General features: G+C 46.5%; 1 protein-coding gene across 2 annotated transcripts in view; it reads left to right on the plus strand.

Annotated features, from left to right (window-relative positions):
- TTC28 (tetratricopeptide repeat domain 28) overlaps window positions 1-25,581 on the plus strand; it is a 206,718-nt gene that overhangs the window by 159,018 nt on the left and 22,119 nt on the right. For both annotated transcript variants that reach the window (XM_072880117.1, XM_072880118.1), the window contains 6 exons: window positions 426-591; window positions 8,233-8,373; window positions 16,468-16,612; window positions 21,138-21,317; window positions 22,432-23,152; window positions 24,892-25,016. In XM_072880117.1, the coding sequence (XP_072736218.1) occupies window positions 426-591; window positions 8,233-8,373; window positions 16,468-16,612; window positions 21,138-21,317; window positions 22,432-23,152; window positions 24,892-25,016 (1,478 nt within the window). The remainder of the gene's footprint in view (window positions 1-425; window positions 592-8,232; window positions 8,374-16,467; window positions 16,613-21,137; window positions 21,318-22,431; window positions 23,153-24,891; window positions 25,017-25,581) is intronic.

The following is a 25,581-nucleotide window of genomic DNA, read 5'->3' on the forward strand; positions in this document are numbered from 1 at the left end:
TAATAACAGTTTTGTTCAGTATTTGAGTCTTGTGTGTTCAATTTATGTGATCAGAGGCTATTAATACGTATTTTTCATGTGCATCTGTTGAAATGCGAATTACTCTGGTAGGTGCTTGTATGAAAGATCTGTTTTATAATTTATGTGAGACTGCTGCAACAGCAAATGCATTCTGGGCATCTCATAAAAGCACTGCTCTGCCTTCGTACCTTTGAGCCATCATCTGCAAAGTACAAAACCAGATTTTAAAAGCAAAGCTGTAATACAGAATGCTGGAAAAGCCCTGTGGAGACATGGCATGGAATGCTTTGCCCCAGTTGTACTGGAAATGCCAAATGCTAGGGGCTGTGCCACCTTCCTAGATGGTTGCTGGCAGCACTCTTCCTGCCCTGCAGAAATAACCTCGTGATTCTGGTGCCTTGCAGGAATTCTGAAATTTCATGAGTATTATCTGGGTGACAGCCTGACAGAAAACGCTGGGGAATTCCATGAAGCCAACAGCATGACCCTGCAAACAATAACGAACTCTGCGCTGGAACAGTACATCTCAAGTGTGCGGGAGGCTCTGGGTGTGGATTCCTACTATACCCGGTAAGTTGGGGAGGGGGGGGTCTAACACCCTGGTTCCTGCTCTCCCACCTGAAAGTAATTTATAACAGGCTGGGATGAGCTAATTGGCTGAGAAGTCTGAGAACTGAGAGTCAGAGTAGGGGCAAATTTTCATTGTGGCAACGAAAAAATTGCTTTATTTTTGTATCCATGGCTATTTTTCTGCCAAGTAATTCTATATGCACATGCAAATAAGGTTTGAACCCATAGGCTGGGTAATGAATCTATAGATTGGATGAGGAGGCAGCTGCCATGTCTGACTCTATATGGGCAGATTCCATCCTACTTAGAGTTTCTAGTGTAATTAATTCCCTTTCAAACGTTTACTTATGAAAAACTGCAAATACCATAGGAATTCCACCCCCCCCTCCAAATATGTTCCCTTGTGGCTATAGCTGAGTAAATAATTTACAGTGAATTAATCCGTCTGATGAATTTCAGCAAAGAAGGAGGAACCTTACTCTAATCTATTACTCAGATAGATCCCACAACTATGTTTCCTCATTTTTTTTTATCCTATGGATTTATCACAAGTCAGGCTTTTTTGCTTATTTATACTCAATCTCATGATCTCTCATGGTATTTGGTTTGATTTATTGATTGGATGAGTATGAATATAGTTTCTATGCTGATATTTAGAAGTAGTTTTTCTCTGAATGCTTCTGTCTGAAAAGCAGAGTTGGGGATGTCCCTGTCCTTGCATGTTCTTTGTGAATGAAGTGTACAGGGTAAAGGATGTGGCAACAGTTTAGCTTGCTGTTACAGGTGAAGCTTGCTACGTAGTCATAAATTGCTTTACTTTGGGTGAGTCAGTAACACACTGGCAGTTTGCAGGTCTACTTTACTACTAGAGCAACGGGGACCTAAATGTGTACGTTGGCTGTTTTGTTAACCAGCCCCCAAAAGTGGTGTGAGCAGAGGCACCAGCTCTTTTAGGTTATACTGTGTTTTAGTCTTTATTTAAACCGTTTCGCGTTTTTCTGCAGCACCAAGATTTGTGAGTGAAACACTCTTGAGTCCCCGAGGCTGTGGACGAATGTCCTCTTCCTTGCCCAGCTTTGGTGGTGAAAACACCAACGGTGCCACCCCATCCCTCACGAGCCGTTAGCAGCCCGTGTTAGAGGCTACCACCCTGCAGATCGCTCGCTCTGTGCTGCCTGCAGTCTGCAGGGGCGGCGCACACCCGAACCTGGTGTTCCAGGTAATGATGTTGGCCAAGAAAGAGGAAATGATGGCATTGATCCTTGAATCGATTTGTGCTCAGGGTTTTGTGGGCAACTGGGAAGCTGTTCGGCTCTCCTAATTAATCCTTGTTCATCTTTTGTAATAGCTACCGTAGGCAGCAAATGCAGCTGCGTAGCTGACGCTGCAGTGGTGTGGTTAGACCGTTGTTGTGCAGAACGCAGCAGTAAAACCAAGCTGTGCTTTGTAGTCCGTGCACTAGCATTGTCCTCAGCTTCCTGCCCTTGATGCTTACACCTTAATCTGACAGGATGGGAATTTTCCATCAGATTGAAACAAGAACATAATCCCAGGCCTGAAGTTTCCCATTAGGTGTCTCAAGTATGCAGAATGGTACCAGATTTCCTGGTTGCTTTCCCCAGGGCTTGCTCCAGTCTCTCACAGACAAATTAATTCTCCCCTTGGGGTAGGGAGAATATGAACCACACTTGGTTGTGTTATGTCCCCAGTACCAGTAACGAAATTGGTTGCAGTCAGCTCGCTGGGTTTGAAGCTCTGAGAGGGCTGCGGACACGTGTGCTCAGCACAGCGAGTTCCTCCATGCTTTTTCCTTTACGGGAGCATCGGATACTGGAAGGGAGCTGGAAGCCATCAGAGGTTCTGGACTTGGGCCTGGTAGATTGCTTTTGTTATTTTCACTGATTTAAAAGTAAATTAAAGAATGTGTGTCTATGCTGGGATGCTGAATGTGTCCTGAAAGGTTTGCAAGGCAGGATGGGCTCAGGTTGTGCTGACAGTTCTCCTGGTTTTGCCTTTCTTAAGGGAACTGAAGAGAAAGCTCTGTCTAAGATTTCTTTTTTTTTTTCCCCCTGTACCAGAAAAAATACTGAATTTGTGAAGGTTTGGGAAAAGGTGTCTCTGTCTAATAAATTGGTGGTGCACAGTGCCAGGCTTATCTTTGCTTCTCGGTGCTCTGGCGTTGCTAGTCGGGGGAATGCACACGCTGGGCTCCCCAGCCCGGCCTCCTGGCCCTGGAGCCGGATTCTGGGCTCAGGCCAGCTTGAAGAATTGTTTCGGGGAGCCACTGCCAAGCTGCTTAGTACGAGCACTGGGTTGCGAGTCAGGAATCGGCACTGTGCACTTCGTGTGCGACCTCCGAGGCCTGGCCGAGCCTTGCTGCTGTTGTCCAGCTTCTCTGAGAGAGACAGCAGCTCTCTCCTGCCTTAGGCCACTGCGAGAGACGTGAGCTGGGACAGTCAGAGCAATGAAATGCTCTGGCTTACCCTGTCAAGAGGGTCTCTCTGGCTTACCCTGTCAAGAGGACTGCTTCAGCCCTCTGATGTGGGGCTGTCCACTCTGCTCTTGGGCTGGAAGCGTTTCCCTTCTGTGATAACCCGCTTCTCTGACAGGACTGCGAAGGCTTTGGGGCCTCTCTGGTTTGGGTATGGGGATAGGACTGGTGCTGCCACGACACAGAGCGGCAAATGGCTGTGTGTGTGTATACACCTCTTCTGTGGTTCCTCGGGGAAGGGTCTGAGACGTGTGTAAGGGCAGCGCTGGATATCTGGGGGCTGCACTCGGGGAGCACGGCCGGCGTTTCCAGGCTGGGCTGTGCAGAGGCTTAAATAGCAGAAAGTTTGAACAGAAATAATGTGTTCCCATTCAAGCGTACAAAATGCTGAAAAGCAGCCATTATTCCTGCTTGTCCAGGAACACCTGAGATAAAAGAATTGTGACACTTTTAAAACTGTCAGGAAAAAAATCTGCAGAATGATGCTGGCTGGGCCTAGCATGATTTCAGCTCAGTCATTAGCCAAGAAAGCTCATTAAAATAAAAAAAAACCAAAAAAAATCATGGATCTGTATATCGGTGTGCTGCTTAGAAGATTCTTGGCAGCTGAACATTTATATGCAGTTTATGAATGGAGTTCATTTCCCAATAATTGTCTATGTTTGCATAATGCCTTCAGGCCTGAGTGCTATTGCTGGCATTATATCTAACTTCGACAGAGAAGTTTGCCACCTGCACTACCAGAAAAGAGCTTGTCCAGAACACTACCAGCTTGAGAGGAGGTCTCAGGATTTTTTGCTGTGTTTTGGGGCAGTTGGATTTTTTTGTTTTTTGTTCTAACAGGATGGCTGTTATGTCGGTCTCCTAAAGAACACAAGATGCTTTTTTCCCACCTTTTAGTGGAAATCTGCCCCCAAAACTGCTAGTTACCTGCTACATAAATTACTTGTGGGTTTCTGCAATCCCTTGAGATTGTTTTAGACACCCCTGTTATCACTAAAATAATCTTGTAAGAGATAAACAAGTTGTACAGCCTCAGAGTCTTCGTGCAGTGACAAACTGAAGACAGATCAAAATCTTTGAGATGCTGCTTCAGAGCACTGAAACCTCGCAGTCCATAACCCATGGCATTTTCTTAAGAGATGCAAACAGCAGAATAAAAGCAGATTTGTGGCCATATTTGACCTGTCCAGGTTGCAAAGAAGGAGGAAAGTAAACCTTTCCCCAAACCAGAAAAACCTTGAGCCATGCATTGGTCTCCCAGACAAGAGAAGAAAGTTAATAAGAAAGAGGTAAAAGAGGTGTCTGAGTCGAGATGGACAACGTGTATCTAGAAGAAAACTTCTCCGCTTCGCTGCCCTAGTCTCCAAGGAGGGAAGCGATGTCAGAGTGATCCGTGTGGTTTTGCAGCTAGGAGATAGATAAAGGCATGGGGTCTGAGGTTTAATTTGTCTCCTGAGGGTTTTTGTTCCCTTGGGGTAGCTGCACAGCGGTTTTCTTTTCCTTTCTGATTGTTCTACTGCTATCTATAAACATTTTTGTAACCACAACACCGATTATCCATAAGTGATGATACAAGATACAAAATGATTTGGAAAAAATCTATACTACTATTCTGAAAACTTCTGGTGAACATGGTGTTTGATGCTGTTTATGTGGGCACGACACTGGAGTCTGGGAGCTCCTTTGGAGGGTCACTGAGCATTTAGTATTGCCATTGGGGGAGGATGAGCTTTAGTCATCCAGTGAGACCAGGGATTTCGGGAATGTAATCTGGCTAATGCAGACCTTGTAAGTGTTACTGAAATACTGGCAGTATCTGTAGCGGATTTTGAGCATGAACAGGTGAGCTGCTGCTGTTGGTAGCCAAAATGGTGGGTCTGGCACAGCGTGCCTGTGGTCAGCAATCAGATTGGACTTTCATTAGGACTCGCTCTTTGTCCTGAACTCAGTCTGAGCTTGCCATTTTGTGAAATTACCCACCGGTCTCACAAGGGCATCGGCAGAATTGCATCCACTGAGTGCTGTGAACAACACGTGCTGCCGAGAAGGCTATGTGCTTAACTCGTAATGTTGAGACACTTGGAAACCAGAAGAAGTGACAGCCAACTTCTCTCCAGTGATCCCCACATCTGTGTGTATTGGATTTACAGTTGTGTCTCATTTGGATGCATTTTGAGTTTGTACTTTCTGAAAAGGTGCACAACCTTTTATGATTGTAAAGGTGGCTTTCTGAAAGGAAACAAATATTTTTTACAGCTGATTGGATCATTCATTTCACTGTGAGCAGTAACAAACTGCTTGTTAGTCTAGGGTTTTTATTAAGTACTCTGAGAAAGAGCAAAGGGTCTTTCAGCCAGCTGAGTACTTGAAACATCAGGGAACAGACCTACACAGGGGAGTAGCTTCCTTCATATTAAAGCCCTGAGACGCTACAAGCACGTAAGCACTGCTATCCAAATGATCATAATCATGAAATTATTGCTAGCATATAAATGGTACATCTAAGAAATGGCCTATCTTTGGTGGTGGTGGTGTCTAGGGTTTTTGGGTTCTTACATAAAATCTCTTCTGAGACTTCTGCTTCTGTTAGCTTCAGTCACACCTTCTGAGTCGTGTTTAAAGTCTTGCTTGAAAATGAGTTGTGTGATTCCCATTAAAGGAAATGTCAAAAGTTACTCCCTCCAGCCTTCGTGTTTACTGGGTATTGCAGATGCGTTCTGGATGTAGACACTTCATGCAGTTCTGTCTTGTATGTGCATGTGGACTATGAGCTATTTGTTCTTTCTGGGAGAATAGAGTCACTCCCTCCAAGGTGTGAATACTGACAGGAAGGACAAGAGGGGGGAAAAAAAACAGACTGAATTGGTTCCACCTACCCTTCTCTTAAAGCGTCAGGGTTTCATGATTCAGAAGGTTACATCTATCTCCACGTGTTGATGGTTGAATCTTACCCTCTAGACATGCATGTACACAACCCAAATCTGCAGTTATGCCTCATGTAGCAGATTCACAGATACTGTTTTCAGTTGCATTAACCATTTGTCACCACAGATTCTCCTCCTGGCAAAGGGAGTCCTTCAGTCTTTAGGTTCTGGGATGAGTTTTTAATTTACTGTGATGTCAGCTTCCTCCTCTCTTCATGGTGATGGTAGTGGTATGTTTTTGGTTAAGGATTCTGGGTTTAATGCTTGTCTCTGAGATCGTTGGTCTGGTGTGGTATGATCCCAGGCAGAAGCTCTTTCCCCACTTCAAAATTATATGCAGGGAATTAAACAAACAAATCTTGTCTGTTCCGTGTGGGTGAACGTCATGTTCTGCTTTGAAACTCTTTCCGCACATGGATCGAGTGCTTCCCTACAGCATTGCTGACTGCCACCATGCTCCAGCACACCAGACCCCCCAGGAGAAGCTGTCATCTGCAGTCTCTGGAACCTGTTCTCTGCCTACCAGCAAAGAACAGAGGGATTTAAATATGTATAGCACACACATGAAAACTTGTTTGACTCTGACTTCTTAGTTCATAGCTTGCTTAAGTGCACTGTAGTTGTGTGCTTTTGTGTTCAAATTTAAGTGCCATTGCCTTCCATAATGCTGTAAGCATGTTTATAGGTACTGTTGGCATCTCCAGAGTGGCACATCTTCCCGTTTTCTGCTCCTGGAGAGGAAGACATGCTGTCATGGGATGTGTCATCAGGATTTTGCTGTGGTGATGTTCAGTTCCACACTGCAGCCTTCGCTTTCTACTAGAAATGGTTCCTTTCAGCTGGTCTAATTAAGCTGACAAATAATGCGTACTTGCAGAAAAATAAAGTGTGAGAGACTTTAAAGTCTGCTTGAACGTGTGTTGGGACAGACTCCTCTCTCTTTAGGGAGAGCATGTGGCCTGCTCCCCTGGGTTCATGAACTCATTATTTTTGCCTCTTTAAGGAGCTCCAAATACTCATTGTGAGTGTTACTCACAACTGTGCCAGGACTCAAAACTGTGCATGTCTGCAGCTGGAGGAAAAACATGCAGGAGGTATCTGTTGACAACCTTTTCTCTTCCCTTTTTTTCCTTCCTCCCCACCCTTGTCACCCCCCCCTTGGCTGTTCTTCAGCTAGCCCCATTTCAGTGTTCAAGAAGTGATTGGCTTTTGTCAGGACTTATTCTTTCAGGTTATTAAATTATATTAAGCTGGAAGTATGCTTACAAGATATCCTGTGGTCCATACAGCAACATAGGGACAGCTCTAGTTACCTACACAAGTACGTGTTGTGTGTTAATTTAATTCATGTGCTCTTTATTGGAAAATGTGCCCTTGAGGAAACGCTCCAAGTTGTCAGGAACCCAAAAGGAAAGAGAAATGAGATTCAGCAGGTAGCATAGCAGGTTTAGCTTTAAGTGTACAAATTCCAAGGTTTGTGATGTGCCATATAATATGCAAATTATTTATTAGATTAAAGGGAGGAGTTGTTAAAAATGCACATACAATAGTTGTGTTTGCCTTCTGCTTTTAGAAAGAAGAGAAAATGCTAACAGCAATTCGACAGAAAATCTACACTGAGATGATAATTTAGATATTAATGTCAGGAGATGGAAAATTTAGAAATTTTGGGCTCTATTTCTCTCTGTATCGCTGCTGTCCTAGTGGCATTGACAGAGTAAATTCTTTTTCTCTGTGCTTTCCCTGTTTGTATAACAGGAGCAGCGACACAGCTCCCTTTTTTATGGCGCACTTTGCCAGTGAAGGAAGCGTACAGACCTTGGAGTTGTTATTGTGGAAATCTGAAAAGGATGCACTAACACATGTTTTTAGGCAAATCAAGGGCTGAGTTGGTGTTTTCTGCAGACCTCAGCTTTTCTGTGTTGTGCTACAGCTTCAAAAGTCCATACCTGCAGTGCGTGGGAATTTGGGTGCTGTATTTCCATCAGTGTGTGCCACTCTTTAAACCTTGCAGAATGCCTAGGAGAAGAGGAGGGGATGGGGTTGTTACTCTCTTGTATGCCTAACAGTAGGAGGTGATGCAATCCAGGGAAGATTTGACTTCAGCATTTGGTTGAGATTGTGTCTGAAAAACATTTTCTCTCAAACTGGCTGAGCATTTGTCACAAAGCTGTTGCTCTGTCTTGCATCAATGACTCCTTCACCCTGCTGTTCCCCCTGCAGAGCCTGTGCCAGTAGCGAGACTGAGAGTGAAGCTGGGGATATCATGGACCAACAGTTTGAGGAGATGAATAACAAGCTGAACTCAATGACTGATCCGACTGGCTTCCTGAGGATGGTCAGCAGGAACAACCTCTTGAACAGGTGAGAACACAGCACTGCACTGTGAAGATCAGCAAGCAGAATGAGACATCTTGGTGACCGTCTTCTCTCTAAATTGCAAGTTTAGGGTGCAGCCGATGCCATTGCTCATATTGCCCCGAGTTGTGGGGGCACAGAGCAGCAAACTGATACCGTTCTTTACAGTTGCAGTAACCATCCATTCTTCACAGCATGGATGTATGGGGAACGTTAAGCATCTCTCTTAGGAATAAGGTCCGTATGTTAGTACTGTGCAGCACTCTCCGCTTTTGAGCAGAGGAGCCTGTAGGCATTTCCCTTCTGTCCTTTTCTTTTGTGTTCATGTGGTGCAGTGAGAATTTCTCCTTCCCTCAGGAGAGCTCTGCATCTTGCTCCTGATGGGATTGAGAATCCATTACCACCTAGCGTTGCATGTGCATCTGGCCTGGAGCTTTGAGTGCCTGGTGGCCTTCCACAGATAGGTGGCCTGTGGGGGGGTTGGTTTTATTATACAGACTCAAGTGCTGGATGCAAGGGACAAAGAAGCCCTGCCAGGTCCTGGAAGGGAATGGGGTCCTATTGCTTCCTTCTTTAGAAATAGAAATTTTCAGTAGGAGGGAGGCAGGACAAGGACCGAAAGCATCATTGTGCCTCTTGTGGGAGGGAGGACCCCAGGCACAAGCAGAGACCTAGACAGGACTGTTCACTTAAGAACTCAGTAGATTGGTTTGGGAGATGTAGGGGGTGGCATCTTCATTGTGTTTCTAGGTGAATTTGATAGCTTAAGGTGATAGCCAGCAAGGACTTGTCAGCAATTGTTAACTGTTAACTCTGTGCTGAGGGGCAGCCATTTCAAATTTACTCTTGTCCTGGCCAAGCACTGTTTTTGACTATCTGAACAATTGCAGGGGAACTCCATTTTGTCCCTGCTGTCTGTGAGGTGTGGAGCTTGGAGCTCTCTGCTACACACTTATTATGGAAATACTTGTTTCTGTTGATCTTGACTGTTATACTAATTAGCTGGGAATATGCTGCATTTCCAGAGTTACAGGACTGCACTAGCAGCACAGTCTCCACTCATTTTCTGCCTCTTACAACTTGAGCAGGTCTCAATCTTTCACATTATTGTGCTGATTCGGGCAAGCATTCGAAATGAAAATTGAAGACAGAATTTTTCCAGTGTTACCACTCCCCCAGTGGAGAGGGGCTGCATGATGCAACCCAGGGTTTCTGGCAAGATCTGCGCTCCAGCATGGATTGTGAGCACAGGATACCCCAGGCCTTTCTCAGCTGGAAAAGAAAATGCAATCAGCCTGCAGTGTTGTGAGCCATCACTGGAGCTTGTGAACTTTAACAGCATCCCTATCAAACTGGGAGCTGCCTATTGGCACCAACAACTGGCCTGTTTTTCTTTCCAGAATCTACGTGCCTATCTGTTCAAGTTGCTGCACTGATGATGAACTATGAGTACTTGCTAGTTTGGGATCAAACAGGCAGATTCCCAGGATTGCTGAGATGTTTTGCTAGTTCATCAGGCTTAGAAGGACAGGAGAATGCCCCTTTAATTACAGGGGGAAAATATGATCCGATTCTTCTCCAGGGAATGCTAATCCTCAGGAACACTGCAGAGGCCAACCATGCAGCATCTATGTCTTTCTGCTCCATAGGATCCAAGTGCATTACCTTGAACCCACCTCCAGGAGCTTACCTCAGGTGCCTTGTCAGGTAACTAGTTTGCAGCTTTTAGGAGAAGCTCAGGGATGGGGCAACTTGGGCACTTAATTAAAAGCACCCTCACAAGAGCATCAGGAGGAGCACTAGAAGCAGCCATGTCTTTTATGTTCTCACCATGAGTGCTGAGATGAAGAGAATGAGGAGGCACTGCTCTATGGCCGGCCTGCCTGCCCACCTACCATTTGCCTGCAGGTGCGGGCATACCAGGGGGCTGTAGTGGCAGAGCTAACGCTGCTGTTTTGCAGCTGGCTTGCTGAGCCCTTGCTGAATTCAGAGCAGATGCTGTGGTCCTGCCCAAGCCTTTGAATACCTCCTGTACTTAACATCTGCTCCAGTCCCATAGATGATCAGACTGGAGGCTACAGAGTCTAGAAGGGCACTGTAGAAAGCATTAGCTGGCCTCTTGCTATACTGTGTGGTTCTTTATAATTAAGCTGTGTAGAGAGTGGTGTGGCTCACGGCATACAGCGCACCGAGCTTGGGACAACAAGGATACACCTTTGCAAGAGCCCTGAAGCTTCAGGAAGGAAGCAGATGAAAATCTGCATGGAAAACAGCAGATTAAGAAATAAAATGGGAGGAGGCAGCATTTCTGTGCACGTAACAAGGAACTGCGAGCTCTTAGACTTTGGTTAAGCAACAGAATCGAATGTTTAGCAAGAGCACAAGCTGTGATCTTGCAGCTCCAGACTCCAGCTCACCTCCTCTGTGCAATGGCCTTTCTGCCGGCTAGTACTGGAGTGAGTTCATGTAGCTGTAGGTCAATGCTGAGTGGATTGTTGCTGCTGTAGTCCTTCAGAGGATGGTAAAATTGTGGCTCACAAGCAGTGATTGAAGGTATGGCGTCTGTTTGCTTTGGCTTCTGCACTGCAGGGGACAAAGAGGAGTAGGGCCTGCTTGGAGCTGAGAAGAAAAGCTTGTCTTCTCTACTGCCAAGGCAGGCCCTGCATTCCTCATGTGGGGCCTGAATGCATGTTCACATCTTGTGCTTGAATGTTGGAGATCCTCAAGGGAGTTCGTATGGCTTGGGGCCAGTGCAAGTTCCCTCACGCACAGGAATTGCACATGCTGTTAAGGTCCCATGTTAGCAAATGAGGCCCTGGAGATGCTGGCACTGTTTGGAGCCATCCAGTCTCCATGTCTGGCAACAAGCGGGTGACTGAAAGGAAGCCCTTGGTTTGGGACGGTTGCCCTCTGACTGCTGTCATCAGGTAACCTGGCTTTTAAGCAGAGAGTACCATGATTTTTTGGCAGTTCTGCTTAGAAAAGCAAAAATGTGGGGTTTTGGTAGTTAACTTAAGGAAATTCTGAGAAGAAATGGACTCTGGAGGAGAAAGAAGCACTGAAGGGACACTGCAGTGATCTCAGTACTGGGCAATAGCTGTCTAAGCTGTGAATGCCACTGATACAGCCCCCAAGATAGAGTCCCAGTTGCTCATGTCTTATGCAGCTTCTGTTTTCACTGCTCCTTAGGGCTCTTAGACTTTTGTTCGGTTTCCAGATTAGAATCTGATTTCCTCCCTGCTAGTTGTCTTCCGCTCCAGCAAGGGACTTGATCACTGCCTGTACCTGAATATAGCTCCCTCACCTTTTCTTTGGCCTCTCCACCATCGTGGGGATACAGTTTGTCCTCCTTCCATGTACCTGCAGAAAACATGAGAATCAGCCCTGACGCTGCTCAAAGGGTAAAATGTTCCTCAGCTTCCTTGAGGGCAATTTCTGCAATGCAGCATGGTGAGAATTTGTAAAAGGCAAATTGGGAGGTAAGGAGCAATGTAACCTGAGATGCAAATTCACTTCTGCCAAGGCCATTGCTATCTCCCAGCTCCCCTTACAATTGCAAAGAGCTTGTTTTTTTCCAGCAGAATCAGCATGCTCAGGGTCCATGGCTAGTCCTACAAGCACAGCTGGAGATTTCCAGAGCAAGCTCAGTACCCCAGTAAGAGTAAAGTCTCTGTGAATCCAGCCAGAGGAATCTGGCAGAAGGTGGTTACAATTCCCATGGAGCCTCAGCAGCAATAAAAACATGGCTGTCGCCAAGACACTGTTTCATCTCTTTTTGCTCAGGGTTTCATCCTGGTGACCCTCATGATGTCTGAGCATGTCTCCCCTCTCCTCTTGGTGTGGGACCTTGCCTTTGTGTTGATTTTGGCCCTGTAGGCTGTGCTTACGTTGTCGCACAGTGAGGACCAGCTGCTCCCTAATGCATAAGGAGCCAGGAGCCAGAGCCTGCAGGGCAGGGGCCACACCAGCAGGACCCCGTCCCACAGTACCCAGTGAAGTGAGCAGGGCAGACCTGGGGATGGCAGCCGGAGTCAGCCAAGAGTCCAGATCATAAGGCAAGTGCCTGGTGATGAGGTAGGTCTGAGGTCAAGCCAGGTATACAAGTCAGGATCAGGTCTGGTGGCGGTAACTGGGGTCAGGCACAGCCCACTGACGGCTGTGCGGGTCCATCGGGAGGGGGCAGGTCTGAGGGGATGTTAGTTGGCAGGTCAGGCTCTGGATTGGCAGGGTTCACAGGCAGGGCTGCGATGGAGCTGGAGACAAGCATACCTGCAGCGTAGCTGAAGCAGAGACCAAAGGCCCACGCCCCAGCTTAAATGGAGCTCCTGAGCCCGTGGGCAGGGCATGTTGGTGAAGGCCCCAGCTCAGGCTGGTCAGGGTCATTAAAGCTTATTAATACCCTCAGGGTCCTGACAGCTTGCCCTGGAGAACTGGGCAGCTGACCCCCTCTGGAGCAGAGGGATAGGGATGTACCAGGGATGCTGGCTGGCCCAGGACGAAGCATGGTCTTTGGAAGGCAGATAGGAAAGCAGTGGCTGGAGAGTCTCTTATTTGTCTGGTTCTCTACCATACGGGGTGCAGTGCTGTAGCTGCCCAAGTACAGACCACACAAGCAGAGAGTTCTGGGTGGTCTGTGGGTTTTGTGCAACCAGTGGTGGGTTCTGGAGATAATTGCAGATCCTTGAAAGCATCCACAGGGAGCTCATATCTGAATGTTTTCTGGAGCTTCCCACAGCTTGGTTTTCTGTCAAGGCCCTGAATGTGGATTTGGGGCTGTATCTCTAGGAAAGGTCTTTTTCAGGAAGACTTGCAGAATGACAGGCCTGATGGATATCCATTGTTCTGAGGCTGTCAGGCCACTGCAGCAGTTAAGTCTGACTCCCAGCCCTCCAGAATGGCTGTGCTTGGTTATGAGTAGTATTTAACTCGTCCAGAGTCCTAACAAGTGCTAAGGCAAGAGCAGCTCTGTGCTGATTGCAGTATGAACCCCTCCTTCGTGCCTGGGCCCAGCCACATTCATCCTCTGCAAGCAGAGCCAGGCCCTGTGAGGCTGGTGGTAGGCCAAATCAGTCTGAGCTCAAGGCTTGCATGATACGGGCTTTCTCCCCCTTTCTGTGAGGCTGTCATGGGATCATTGCTTTGTTCCTGCATCTCCAAGACAAAGGGCGGAAGCAGAGTTAACGCTGATATATGCAGGCAGTCCTGAGTCCCAGTTTGTGCTGTTTCCTCTGCTTGCGGCACGTCAGGCTGCCTTATACAAAGGGTTATAAATAAGCAGCACTGCGGAGTCTTTGCAGAGGCTTCCAAATGAGAGATTTTACTGTTCCAGAAATCAGGGGACCCCTCTACATTGCAAGAGCGAGGTAGAAATGATCAGTGCAGCATCCCAGAAGCCAGCACTGGCACGCTGTAGAAGGGGCGTTTGGCCAAAAGAGTCAAAAGTCTCCATCTTGTCACATTGAAATTACCTGGACTCAGATGCCTGACAAGCCACCTGAAGAGCTGTTTGTTTGCACTGGTTTGGGAGGAAAGGGAGTGGGCTGGCCAGGGTTCCAGGTCTGCTCTGCCTGCTACAAAAGATCTCTGTCCATCCTCCTGCTATGGATTTTCTCACTCTTCTTTGTGTACACAAACACACAGGCAAGAAATGTGAAAGATTTATGATACTCCCTTGGTTTTGTTCTAATAAAAAGCAATCCGAGTGGTGAGGGAATAAATCTAGAGCTGCTTGGCTGTGAAACCAAGATGAAGGAGGCTCTGCTGATTAGAGTAATCAAGCCCCTGTTCCCTGCAATAAATTCGTGTGTTAAAAGCGCTTAATGCTGCAGGTGAGGCTGGCGAGTGCCACCTGCTGGCAAGTAGCTGTTTCTTGGGAAGGTCAGGGCTGCTGTGCTTGGCCTAAAGCTCTGCATGCTCTCTGCTTCCTAGATAAGCAGTAGGGTATCCCTGCCCTTCTAGACTGGTATATCAGGCAGGATGTACTAGAGGGATGTGCTTTGAGCACAGGGTTCAGGGCACTAGAAATGCGTGAGATTGGGAAAGCACAGTTTTTATTTCCTGATCTGATTTTAAAATCTGTGCTATGTAAAGTATGGAAACAACTGAGCATTGCAAAGTGTGGTTGGCTCAGTCAGCTGCTGCAGTGAAACTGGGCAGAATGGTCCAGAGGGGAGCAGACAGTGCCAAGTCCGTGCTGATCCAGCAATGAACTTAGTATTGCGCAAACCACCTAGTGAAGTTTTCAGCAGCTCTGAGTAGCAGCAGCGTACTCGTACTTTCACCAGAATCTCTGCATCAGAGAGCACGGGCAGTTGGACACCAGGCTTCCATTTGCATTCTTAAATTATTTCTCTTGGCCCATAAGGTGTAAATTCCTTGTTAGTGGGGAGCATGGGTGGTAGCGTCATTTTTTCTTTAGAGAATAGGTTTTAGACATGATGTGAGCTGAGTCTGGAGACTGGTTGCAGCAACTGAGGAGAGAAAGAGAGGGGAGAAAGAAATTTTCTGAATCTGTTGGCATGTGTCAGAAGAGGTCAGGGGTATGTCTGAGGCCTGTGGTTTGTCAGTGGTAGAAGGAGTGCACTTGATTGCAATGTTTTTGCTCTCCTTGTCTTTTCCTGGATGTTGGCTTAATCTGGTAGTATGCAGAGACACTGTGCCTGTGTGTGTGTGTGTGTATATATATCTGCTATAGGCATGAATATATATGCATACATACAAATAAGTATGCCTATAGCAAATACGCAATCAACTATTAATATATCTCATTGATTAACATATCTGTTGGATGCTGAGTTTTCTTTTGATTTCCTGGATGTGCAAATATTTTCTGTTTTTATTTGTTTTCTGTGTTGATAGCCAAGAATTGATCCAGGCAAGAGGTAAAAACAAGGAACAGAGACAAGGCATTTCTTCTGAGTAAACGTTCCTAAAAAAAGGACATTGCAGACTAGTGTCCTGACAAAGCGTGAGAGTTTGGTCATGAATCAGGAGACTATAGTTGCTTTCCTGTTGTGTAAGTTGGCAAAGGCACATAGCATTGGAAGGTGTCTGAGAGGCAAAACAGTGCTGTGCTTCATAGAAGCCAAGAATGGAGGGAGGCTTTCTCTGTGCAGCAGCATCAGAGTATGATTTGAACTGGGATTTCATGGAACCCTCCATCGCATGCATTTGGCACCTTGAGGACAACGGAGCGTGTTTTGCCTCATGGGTGGCCTTTTATGCTTGAGGTTGTTGTGTTCATTACTGGGCAGCCCCAGTGGTGACTCTGGTTACACTTCAGAGTTTGTACTACCATTACTGTTCAATGTCTTATTTCCCTCCCTCCCCTTTTTTTAAGGCCCACCTGTTAAAACTTTCTGGAAAGTTATCCTTTTCACATAAAATGGTTGTTCGTGGCACCAAGCCAAGGATAACCTTTCTGGGGAGCACAGCTGCTGGATTAGTGAGACCAGAATGTGGCAACATCATTTCCTCAACAGGGCAATAACTTTTTGTAGCCACACCATCTCAGTCTCCTCAGAGTGATGGTGTTTGGTGGCTGGTGATGCCAGGAGAGCACGTGCAGAGCTCTGTCTGTGAGGATGTCGGAAATGGGCTCCAGGTCAGCTCTCGCATCTGATTTCATGGAGCTGTTCAGAGGAGTGGAAGCAAGTGCGGGCATAATCTTCAGATCTCGTTGTTTGCCTGTTGTCCTATTTCCTTTTGGTACCATGCTAGATTAGTTGGTGCAAAACCCAAGTGCAAATCTTCCTGTGATTGTAGTCAATTGTTAATGGGTCTCATGTTTGCCCGCACACAACCGCTATACGTAGGTATGCAGTAAAAACTGTGAACAGCACTTCAGGCACTTGAGTTTGTAGAGAAACTCCATAGCAATGTCATATGCTGTCTGCAACTGGTTCACCCTGCCATTAATGTCATTGTTCATTGTGGTGTGAAGCTGAATGGGGGAATAAAGCCCTGCCATGAAGCATCTTACAGAACAGGGTCCTCTGGATGGACAGGGACTGGCTCATAGTCAGTGTTATGAAGTCAGGGCAACCTGTAGTGAACCTCAGATTTCTGCAACTAACCTCTCAACCTGCCTTTTGCCCACAGGAGCTGTCAGAGCATGACCAGTCTGTTCAGCAGTACCGTGTCTCCTGTTAAGGATGGAACATCGTCTCTTCCAAGGAGGCAGACTTCCTTCACCAAACCCCCGCTTCGTGCGCTCTACGACTTATTGATAGGACCTATGGAAGGAGTAAGCCTTTGGCACTGACAAATGTAGAGATTCACTTACCAAAATCCCCTGTGGGAAAGCAAGAATAGGCAGCTTGGGGATTGTATCTGAAGCATTGTGGTTTTCACTTGGTCTTCCCAGATGGTGAGACTGGGTGTGTTGGGAGGTGGAAACAAGGGATGTTGCTGTCGATACTGCTTTCAGTCAGCTGTCAAAGTATAATGCTTTTGATGAACCTAAGCAGGAAGTGTATCCTTAATTCACTAATACTAATTGGCAAACTCAGCAGGTCTATCTAGGGACAAATAGGTCAGGGAGACAGAAAAAGCAGTACTGGGAGGCCGGCAGGACTACTGTCCCGCCCTGCGCCTCCCACTGCCATGCGGTGCTGCACTGGCAGCCAGACAAGCTGGGCCTTGCTCTCTCTCCATCCCAGGGGTTGGTGCTTTTGCAAGGAGATGAACGTGCTCCTGGCAGGTGCCAGCAGCAGCGGGTGGGAGCTGCTGCTGGGGCTGGTCAGGCACTCAGCAGCTGGCTTGGTTCACTGCCGGTGTCCCAGCGCTTGGCCCATTCAGGGCCCTGCTCTGCACGTGGCAGTGCTGCACCAGGGCACACCTGCCAGCGTCGGGGTGGAGGGCGCAGACCCCAGCGTCGTCTTGTGCTGGTGGATCATGGGGTGAATGCAGAAGCAAAGGGAAACTGCGTGGCGTGGTGTCCTGTGGCAGCCCTGGCCAGCCCATGAGGGAGGCCAGGAGCAGCAGCGCAGCCCCTGGTTCCAGTCTTACAAAGCGATGGCAGGATAAATTAAAAAGTCCTATCCCTGTCGCACAGTATCTCTAGCTAGAAGAGATAAAGTCTCTCAGTCAAGAATTAGTCTTTTCTCAATTTGTATGCAGCTGAACGAACAGATTGAAATGTCACAATTCTGTCATGAGAGGCAAAACCAGCTCTACCTTGGGTTACTTCAGAGGCTATTTGGATGCTTTAATCTTGTCTGCAGAAGTCACCTCTGTTGCAGAGGAATAACCTTTGTGAGCCTGAGCCTTTGTTAGCTCTGTCAGCCTGCCAATCCTGTGGTCACACCGTGAATCTTGGAGAGCGGGGCCTTCTGCTCCAGAGGTGGTACTTGCGTCCTCTTTGCAGGGCGAGGAGGTCAGCCCTGCTTATGGGTTTTCACTGTCATCTTCTACAACGTTCTTGAGAAAGCTTCACCTGGGAGTTTAACGCCTGCATACACCTAGTGTAAATAGGTAAGACAGGCCAGGAGGAAATCCTCATGGGAACACTAGGAGCCTGCTTCTCCTTCCCGGTGAGGACACACTGTGGTTGGGCACTGCTTGGCAGATTTGGGTGTCTGAGGCCCAAAGTTGGCTCCAGTAAGGTACTGTAGGCCTTGGCAGGGCTTTCAGAGAGCGCAGAATTAGCAGGTACAGGGTCCTTACTAGTCACTTTTTAAGAAGATGCAGTTCAGGTCTTGTGTGTGGTTTGGCAGTCCCGTTATCATGGAAACTTCCAATGAGAGTGACACTAGCTGCGAGTGAGGGATCCGTCCAAGCCAGCAGCTGTCAGCCAGCCTAACCCTGCACAGCCGTGCTCCCCGCAAGTGATGGACCAGAGACTTTTCCACCTTCATGACAAATCACCAGTGTAGCCATATCGTTGCTGTGAACCTTCCTATGCTTGAACCTTCCTATGCTTGAACCTTCCTATGCTTGAACCTTCCTATGCTTGAACCTTCCTATGCTGTGAACCTTCCTATGCACACCTTCCTATGCTTGGCAGTTCATGCTTTTCTCCTTTTTCTCACTGAAGAGATTCTTTTTTGTTAGAACTCACCCTAAAATTAATTCTTGGAGACATATGAAATGCAAATTATCCTTGTAGTTTTATTTCTGTTTCTGTAATGCACATACAGCCATCGTGAGAAAAAAAATATTAAACTCTAGGGGTTCTACATACAAATTAAAAATTCTGCTAGGCACATGTCACTATGGCTCAGATGCTCTGATTGTGTTGCTGACAGCTAAAGCTCCTGGAGCAGTAAGTAAAATGGAATATGTATTAAAAAAACCAAACAAACAAAAAAAACCCCAAAAACATTTCTGGAAAGCAGAGACTGCCCTGGTGGGAAGCTGCCGCTTGTCAACTCAGGCTCTGCAGAAAGAAGCATGGCTGAATGGAGGCTGGTAAATTTAGCTGCAGAGCACGCGTGCTGGTTCACCCCAGGCAGCGAGTGCCGGCGAGGCCTCCCTCAGGGCTGCTGGGGTTGTAAACAGCGTGTCAGGACGGAGCGGAGGGGGTTTGCAGGAAGGCTCCCGAGGCTGCTGTGTGTCAGTGACTGCCCTGCATCTCCGTCTCCAGTCTGTGGGGCAGGGTGAGCTCCAGAGCTGTAAGGAGGACAGGAGAAACAGCAAGAGGTCAGCAACTATTTTTAACTCCTTTTAAATGAAAATTTTCTTATCCTTCAGCAGTTTTATTCACACTTCAAATGGCAAGAAGCGTTTAAAAGCACCTTGCTGTCTCTCTTCAACTTTCTACTGTTTGATATTCTCCCTCATAGCTGACCTGATTTTTGGTACTTCTGACTCACTCCAGACTCCCTTTGGAGGAGACTGCCGGACTGATTTTTCTATTTCTTTAGTAATATTAATTCATCTTTGCTGCTGCCTGAGAATTAAAGCTTGAGACTGACTGCAAATTCCTGTTATTCTTTGATTGCTAGTGAGATGGGGTCAGTGTATCTCAAATTAATCGTCAGCTGTCAGTGCATCACAGTGCAGTCTGGAAGTCTGCTCCAGACAGACCCTGAGCAAGGTGGAGAGGAAGAATTGTGTGTTAGGACCAGGGTACATTTGTCTGAGCTCTATTTATAAAACTTCACACAAGTAGTAATATTCACCCTAAAAATGCACAATATCCCTTTCTTTTCTGTTGCACTGTCTGATTATCTGACACGTCTGCATTTCAGGATTTTCTGGCATTACTTCTGCACCCCCTCTTGTTTCAAAAGTCTGTGTTTCCATTAGACGTTTCATAGTAGTAGCTCACTGTTGGCAGCGAAAGAAGACAGACTCTTTTCTCCTCTCTTAAATGGGGACTCAACTGAAATAAGCGTGCTCTAAAGCAGGGATGTTAAAGGGAGTAATGTTTGATAAGTAACAGAAAAGAGGTAGAACATGGATTTCTTCTAAGAAGAATGTATCTAGCTAGCATCTCAGGGGTTTTGGTGGTTATTATCTATGAAATGTAAGCCATGTGTTTGAAAAATATACTTCCTTTACCTTTGTTCTGTTGAAGCCCCAGAATTTGCATCAAGAAGAGGTAATGTTTGGAGGCATTAGAAGCTAGTTCAGAAATCCACTTGGAATGAGTCAGGCAGTTTTGTCTTCATTTGCTGAGCAGCCTGAGTAGCTGTTTTTCTCCTGTCAAAACAGATGTTTGCTACATCTGATGACAATTAAAATGGCTTAAAATGAAAATTCTCAAAAGAATTAAGAATCTAGAGACAAGGATCTAGTCCTGCGTACTAGATCCTTGTCTCTGTCCTGCAGTGAACACTGCAAAGTTAGCTTGCTTTTGGGAACATCAAGCAGTCTAGGCAGAAATAGAACAACACTAGTTGAACTGGTTAACTCCAAAACTATGTCAAGTTGAGGACTTGGTCTCACCCAAGCTTGTGCTAAAAGTTTCATCTTCAAATTAATGGTTTATTTGCTAGGCCAAGCCATGGCTGCTACTCTAGCTTAAAGGTGTAGAGAGTCCTTTAGGCTTTTTTTGTGTGTGCTGCAAGTTTTTAAGCTGGAGCAACTTTCGGTGCTTTGAAGTTACTCTTTCCTGGCGCGATAACTTAATTATTTTTACGATACACTAGATAAATAAGAGAGAAATTCCCACGGTTATGTGGGACCAGGAGCAGTTGCCACTTTTTGTGCCCATCTGCGTGTTCCCCATTTATTAATCTCTCTGCCTCACTTCTCCATCCATAAGATACTTTCTCTTTAAACCTGTTTGTGACACTGGGTTGATTACAGCGTCAAGTGTCTTGAAGCTCAGGTCATACACACAATCTGTAGATCGCTTGCTTTGATGTAGGAAATTCCTATTTTGAAATTCAATATCAGAAGGCGTATGCTCTTTCAAAGGTTAAGGTGATAATAATATTGACAAGACATAGGTGGTTGGGGTTAACAAAGGTTTTATGCTGGAGAGGAAGGAATTGCTGTACTGCGGTGAGGCTGGGCCCCAGTGCACTTGCCGAGGCTGGGTGTGACAACCGAGATCTGTACAGCGTGTCAGTGCGCTCAAGGCTCGTTCATCCCAATGGGGTTGTTTGTGCACAGGTGAGCAACAGTCCAGCTGTATAGATCCGTCCGATGCCAGTGTGCGTTCACCTGTCACCGCATCTGTGTTCACACGGATTGGAATTCTGATGTGGATATTTCCAGACCTGACGTGGGGTCAGACTAGAGCCTGATGCTTGGAAAGTGCAGGCTGGGGCACTGATGGAGTGAAAGGGCTGAACTGATTCTCTCCCTTTTCTTTTCAGGGTTTGATGCATTCCAGTGGGCCTGTTGGCCGCCACCGCCAGTTGATCCTGGTTCTGGAGGGAGAACTGTACCTCATTCCTTTTGCTCTCCTGAAAGGCAGTTCCTCCAATGAGTACCTCTATGAGCGCTTCAGCCTCATTGCAGTGCCATCCATCCAGTCGCTGAATCCCAGCTCCAAGGTCTGACATTGCCTTAATAAAACCTCTCTCTCATAGAACCTCTCCTGTGGGGTGCAGGTTCCTATACATGCTAGAATAGCAGCAGCTCTGTCCTGCTGTGCCAGATGCAAGAATAGAAACCACAAATGTACCACCTTCCCGAGGCACTCCCAGTTCTGATGAGCACGTTGAGCACCACAGCTGTGAAATAGATTCTGATGTAGTTCCTGCAGCACAAAACCACAGCCCCAGGCATGCCAGGAAGGACAAGGAGAATGGATCATTTGGATATCCTCATCTAAAGGATAGCATGTCCTGGGGTGTGGAACTACATGGCAGACTGCAGAAATGTAGGCATTTGTGATCAATACTGAGCTTCCTTGGCAAGCTGACTGTTCTATCATGTTCCTGGTATGTTTACCTATATTTTAGCTTTCTGTGTGGAGAAGGCCACTAATGTCTCGTGACACTGAAGCTATAAGGCAAAGCGAATACCAGAGGCAAATCCTACAGAAGTATCTTCATGCTGATGTTTGGCATCAGCATTTCTAAGGCCCAGGTCTCCAGGCAGAATGCCCTAAGTCACATCTGCTCTTTGCTGAGCAGTGTTCTGCTGTGTGTCTTGGCTTGCACTGGGTTAAACACGGTCACTGGAACAGCAAAAGGGTCTGAACCTTGTCAGCATTACTGATGTGGGGATTAGGCTTTTCTGTTCAGTATCAGGCCCCAGTAATCAGTTGCATGCAGTACCATGCTGCTGGCAGTGGTGATACTGATCCTTGAAATACAGGTGCGAGAAACCAGTTAGTGAGTGATTACAGGTAGTCTTCCCATAAGGTGGAAATCTGGGATCTTCTTCATGCTTTTAGCTCTGCTACAGCCCTCAAAGGGACCTGGGCTAAGACTGTTGCTTTCTATTCTTATCTGTTCACCCAAGATGTGGGGATAGAAGTCTTGATTGGACTCAAGTGGAGATGTTCCTTGGAATAATTAAATGGAAGAAACTAAAGAAACACAAAGTTTTTATGTAATTATGACAACCAGACTTCTGTTTAGAGCCAAAGAGACAGGATATTTTATTACCAGCACCATAACAAACAGATCTTTGAACCCCATTTTCTCTTTCTCTCTGTAGTCCCACGCGAGGAAGAATACTCCTGCTTACTCCAGTTCTACCTCAATGGCAGCTGTCATAGGAAATCCCAAGCTCCCTTCAGCAGTTATGGACAGGTGGCTATGGGGACCTATGCCCTCTGCAGAAGAGGAAGCATATATGGTATCCGAGTTACTTGGCTGCCAGCCTTTAGTTGGGAGTGCAGCAACAAAAGAGAGGGTCATGAGTGCCCTCACTCAGGCAGAATGTGTCCATTTTGCAACCCATGTCTCCTGGAAACTAGCTGCTTTGGTCCTGACACCCAACACTGACAGCAATCCAGCCAGCAGCAAGAGTTCTTTTGGGAACCCCTACACAATCCCAGAATCCCTTCGGATGCAGGATGATGCCAGTGATGTGGAGAGCATCTCAGACTGCCCTCCTCTTCAGGAGTTTCTCCTTACAGCAGCTGATGTCCTGGATCTGCGGCTTCCTGTCAAATTAGTGGTTCTTGGCTCTTACCAAGAATCCAGCAGCAAAGTCACTGCTGATGGAGTAATTGGCTTGACAAGAGCATTCCTGGCTGCTGGGGCTCAGTGCGTCCTAGTGTCACTCTGGCCTGTTCCTGTGGCTGCTTCCAAAATGTTTGTGCATGCCTTCTACTCCTCCCTCTTAAATGGGATGAAAGCCAGTGCAGCCCTTGGAGAAGCGATGAAAACTGTACAGAGCAGCAAGCAGTTCTCCCATCCATCCAACTGGGCAGGTAGGAAGAATCTGCTTTTTGACAAACAAGATGGGGTTTCTAGGAAGCGCTCTTATGCCAAATTGTTCGAGTTAAGCAAGGAGCGGTGCTAGCAGGTAGTTGGGAGTAGTATGTGCCCTGTGCTCTCCCAGAATTCAGCCCCTGTGTTTCAGACGCTGATTCAACTGAGTATGGTTGAATGTCGGTGTCATGGAAAACATCAGTATTTCACTGTGTATAGTAAGTGGGTTATGAATTTTATATAATTTCAAGCAATTGTGAGGTGAAGTGTGTTTCCCTGCAATGGTTTCATGACTGGAAAGAAATAATGTGCAACACAATAACTCATTGCCTGTGTTTGAAATCTATAGGGTCAAGTTTCCTGTGTACTTGGATGGAGTTAGCTGGAGAAAATTTTCAGAACCTTCTCCCTAAGAATTGAGTGAAACTCTAACAAGGAGGCAAGAGTAGTACTTCTGGAAGTTGCAGGAGCAACCAGTAGCTGTGATTTGTGTGACATAAACCTTGTAGGGCTTACTCCTTTGGTCCTTTTAGGAGAAAGGTTTCCCTTGCTTCCACTGGAAATTCCTCAGCAGTGTAGGCTCTGGGGTGGAGTGCTGGTGCTTGCTCCTTCTCAATTAGATGAGTGAGTTGAGATTCAAAAATACAAAGTCTTGGAGTTCAACAGTGCTGTTACAGGGATATGTACAAATACTCTGCATTTTTTTTCCTGGCACAAGTCCTGGTTTTTGAAAGCTGCAGGCATTCCCCAAATGGATTTTTTTGCACAGGCAGCAGTACCATGTTGTTTAGATTGGGAAGCTGTTGTGAGTATGGCTCTGATGTAAACTGTATGTAGCTGGAGGAGCAAGAAACTCTCTAGAGCTTGTTAAAATGAGCACTTGGAGTTAGTCTGACAGAGTGATTTCAGGCTTGTTGAGTCCAGCGTTAGGACTTGATTTAGACAATACCAGATGGGAGCTGAGTTTAGGTTACAGTCTACAGTTCAGTTTGTGTTTTATTTTTCTTCCAAGATTTTTCTGTCTTAAAGGAAAGAGCATTAAAAAAAAAAAAATGTGACTGCTTCCTAGGCAAAACAGAATGAGCCATGGACATGAGTGCTTGGCATCACCACCAAGTAGAGGCTTCCAGCTACTCAGGCTGTCTTAGTACTGCCCCTTCTGTGGTATGTAAGCAAGTTCATTACACACAGTCCCTGACTTTCACCTTTAATTCTTGATGGTGTCTCAGATAGAGCACCAGAGCGAGGACGGGCAGCTGCATACCTCGCTGCAATGGATGAGAAGGGGCAGGCAGAGCTCCTTGTGCTGGCATTTGAAGAATCTAGCACTTAGATAGTCCATAAGCCAAGACAGGTTTCTGACCAAGACAGGGAAAGCTCTCAGTTTTGAATTCTGTTTCTGCGAGCACTGTTTAGCATCTATTGATTTCCGCTGCTGTAAAGGAGATGTGGAGCATGCTAGGACAAGTTTAGCTGCAATACGGTGTTTTTCTGCTTGCTTGAACAGGAAAACACTGTTGATTTAATAGAGGATGACACTAAGAAGCATCTAGAAGCTTTCTGGAAGTCTGTGGGACTGGGCAGGGAGTGGGCAGCTGCTCTGGGAAAAGAATATCACTCTGCAGGGCGCAGTAAACCATCATTCCATTAGTCCGAGAGGGCAGAGGATATCTGCTCCTGTTTTGAACATTTTCTACAACAAAAGGAGATTGAGCGTCTCTTATTCTGAATCCTGCAGGCTTCATGCTTATTGGGAGTGATATGAAGCTGAACAGCCCTTCTTCGCTAGTAGGACAGGCCCTGACTGAGATTCTGCAGCACCCTGAAAGGGCACGAGATGCTCTGCGTGTCCTGCTACATCTGGTAAGAGAAAGGAAACACTACCACACCCAGCAGGCACAGGGAGGGGCATTGCAGCCCATGTAGTTGTGAGATGATGTTACCTGTGGGTATGCATCTGTAAATGATGAATGGGAAGAGAGACACCCTGATGTGTAGCCATTCACAGCTGAATGTATACCTTCCACCCTTCTCCCTTACCGTAAGGTAGTCTCTTGTGAAATCTCTGGGTCAGTGGGAAAAGACTGGGACACCTGATGGAGTGTCTGGAGCAAAAAGAGGCAAAGCAAGCAAAGTCTTACATTGTATTGTGACAAAATCCTTCCTTAGCTGTTGAATTGGGTCTCTACTTTAAAAGTGAGATAATAATTTGGGTTAATTGTTTCTACAAGAAGATAGCTATTTGCAGTCATGGAGATGCAGAGCAAGGTGACCGCTGTCTCTTTGCATACTTGGAAGATAAGAGGCACTTTTGTCCCCATATGTGCCAGTAGCCTCTTGTGGGGAGCAGCAGGACTGAAGCCAAACTGCCAGATGGCTAGAATAATCTCTCATGACTTTTAATACTTTTCTTTCCAATGTGTCTTCT

The sequence above is a fragment of the Ciconia boyciana genome, chromosome 15, assembly GCF_034638445.1.
Source record: "Ciconia boyciana chromosome 15, ASM3463844v1, whole genome shotgun sequence".
Taxonomy (NCBI): domain Eukaryota; kingdom Metazoa; phylum Chordata; class Aves; order Ciconiiformes; family Ciconiidae; genus Ciconia; species Ciconia boyciana.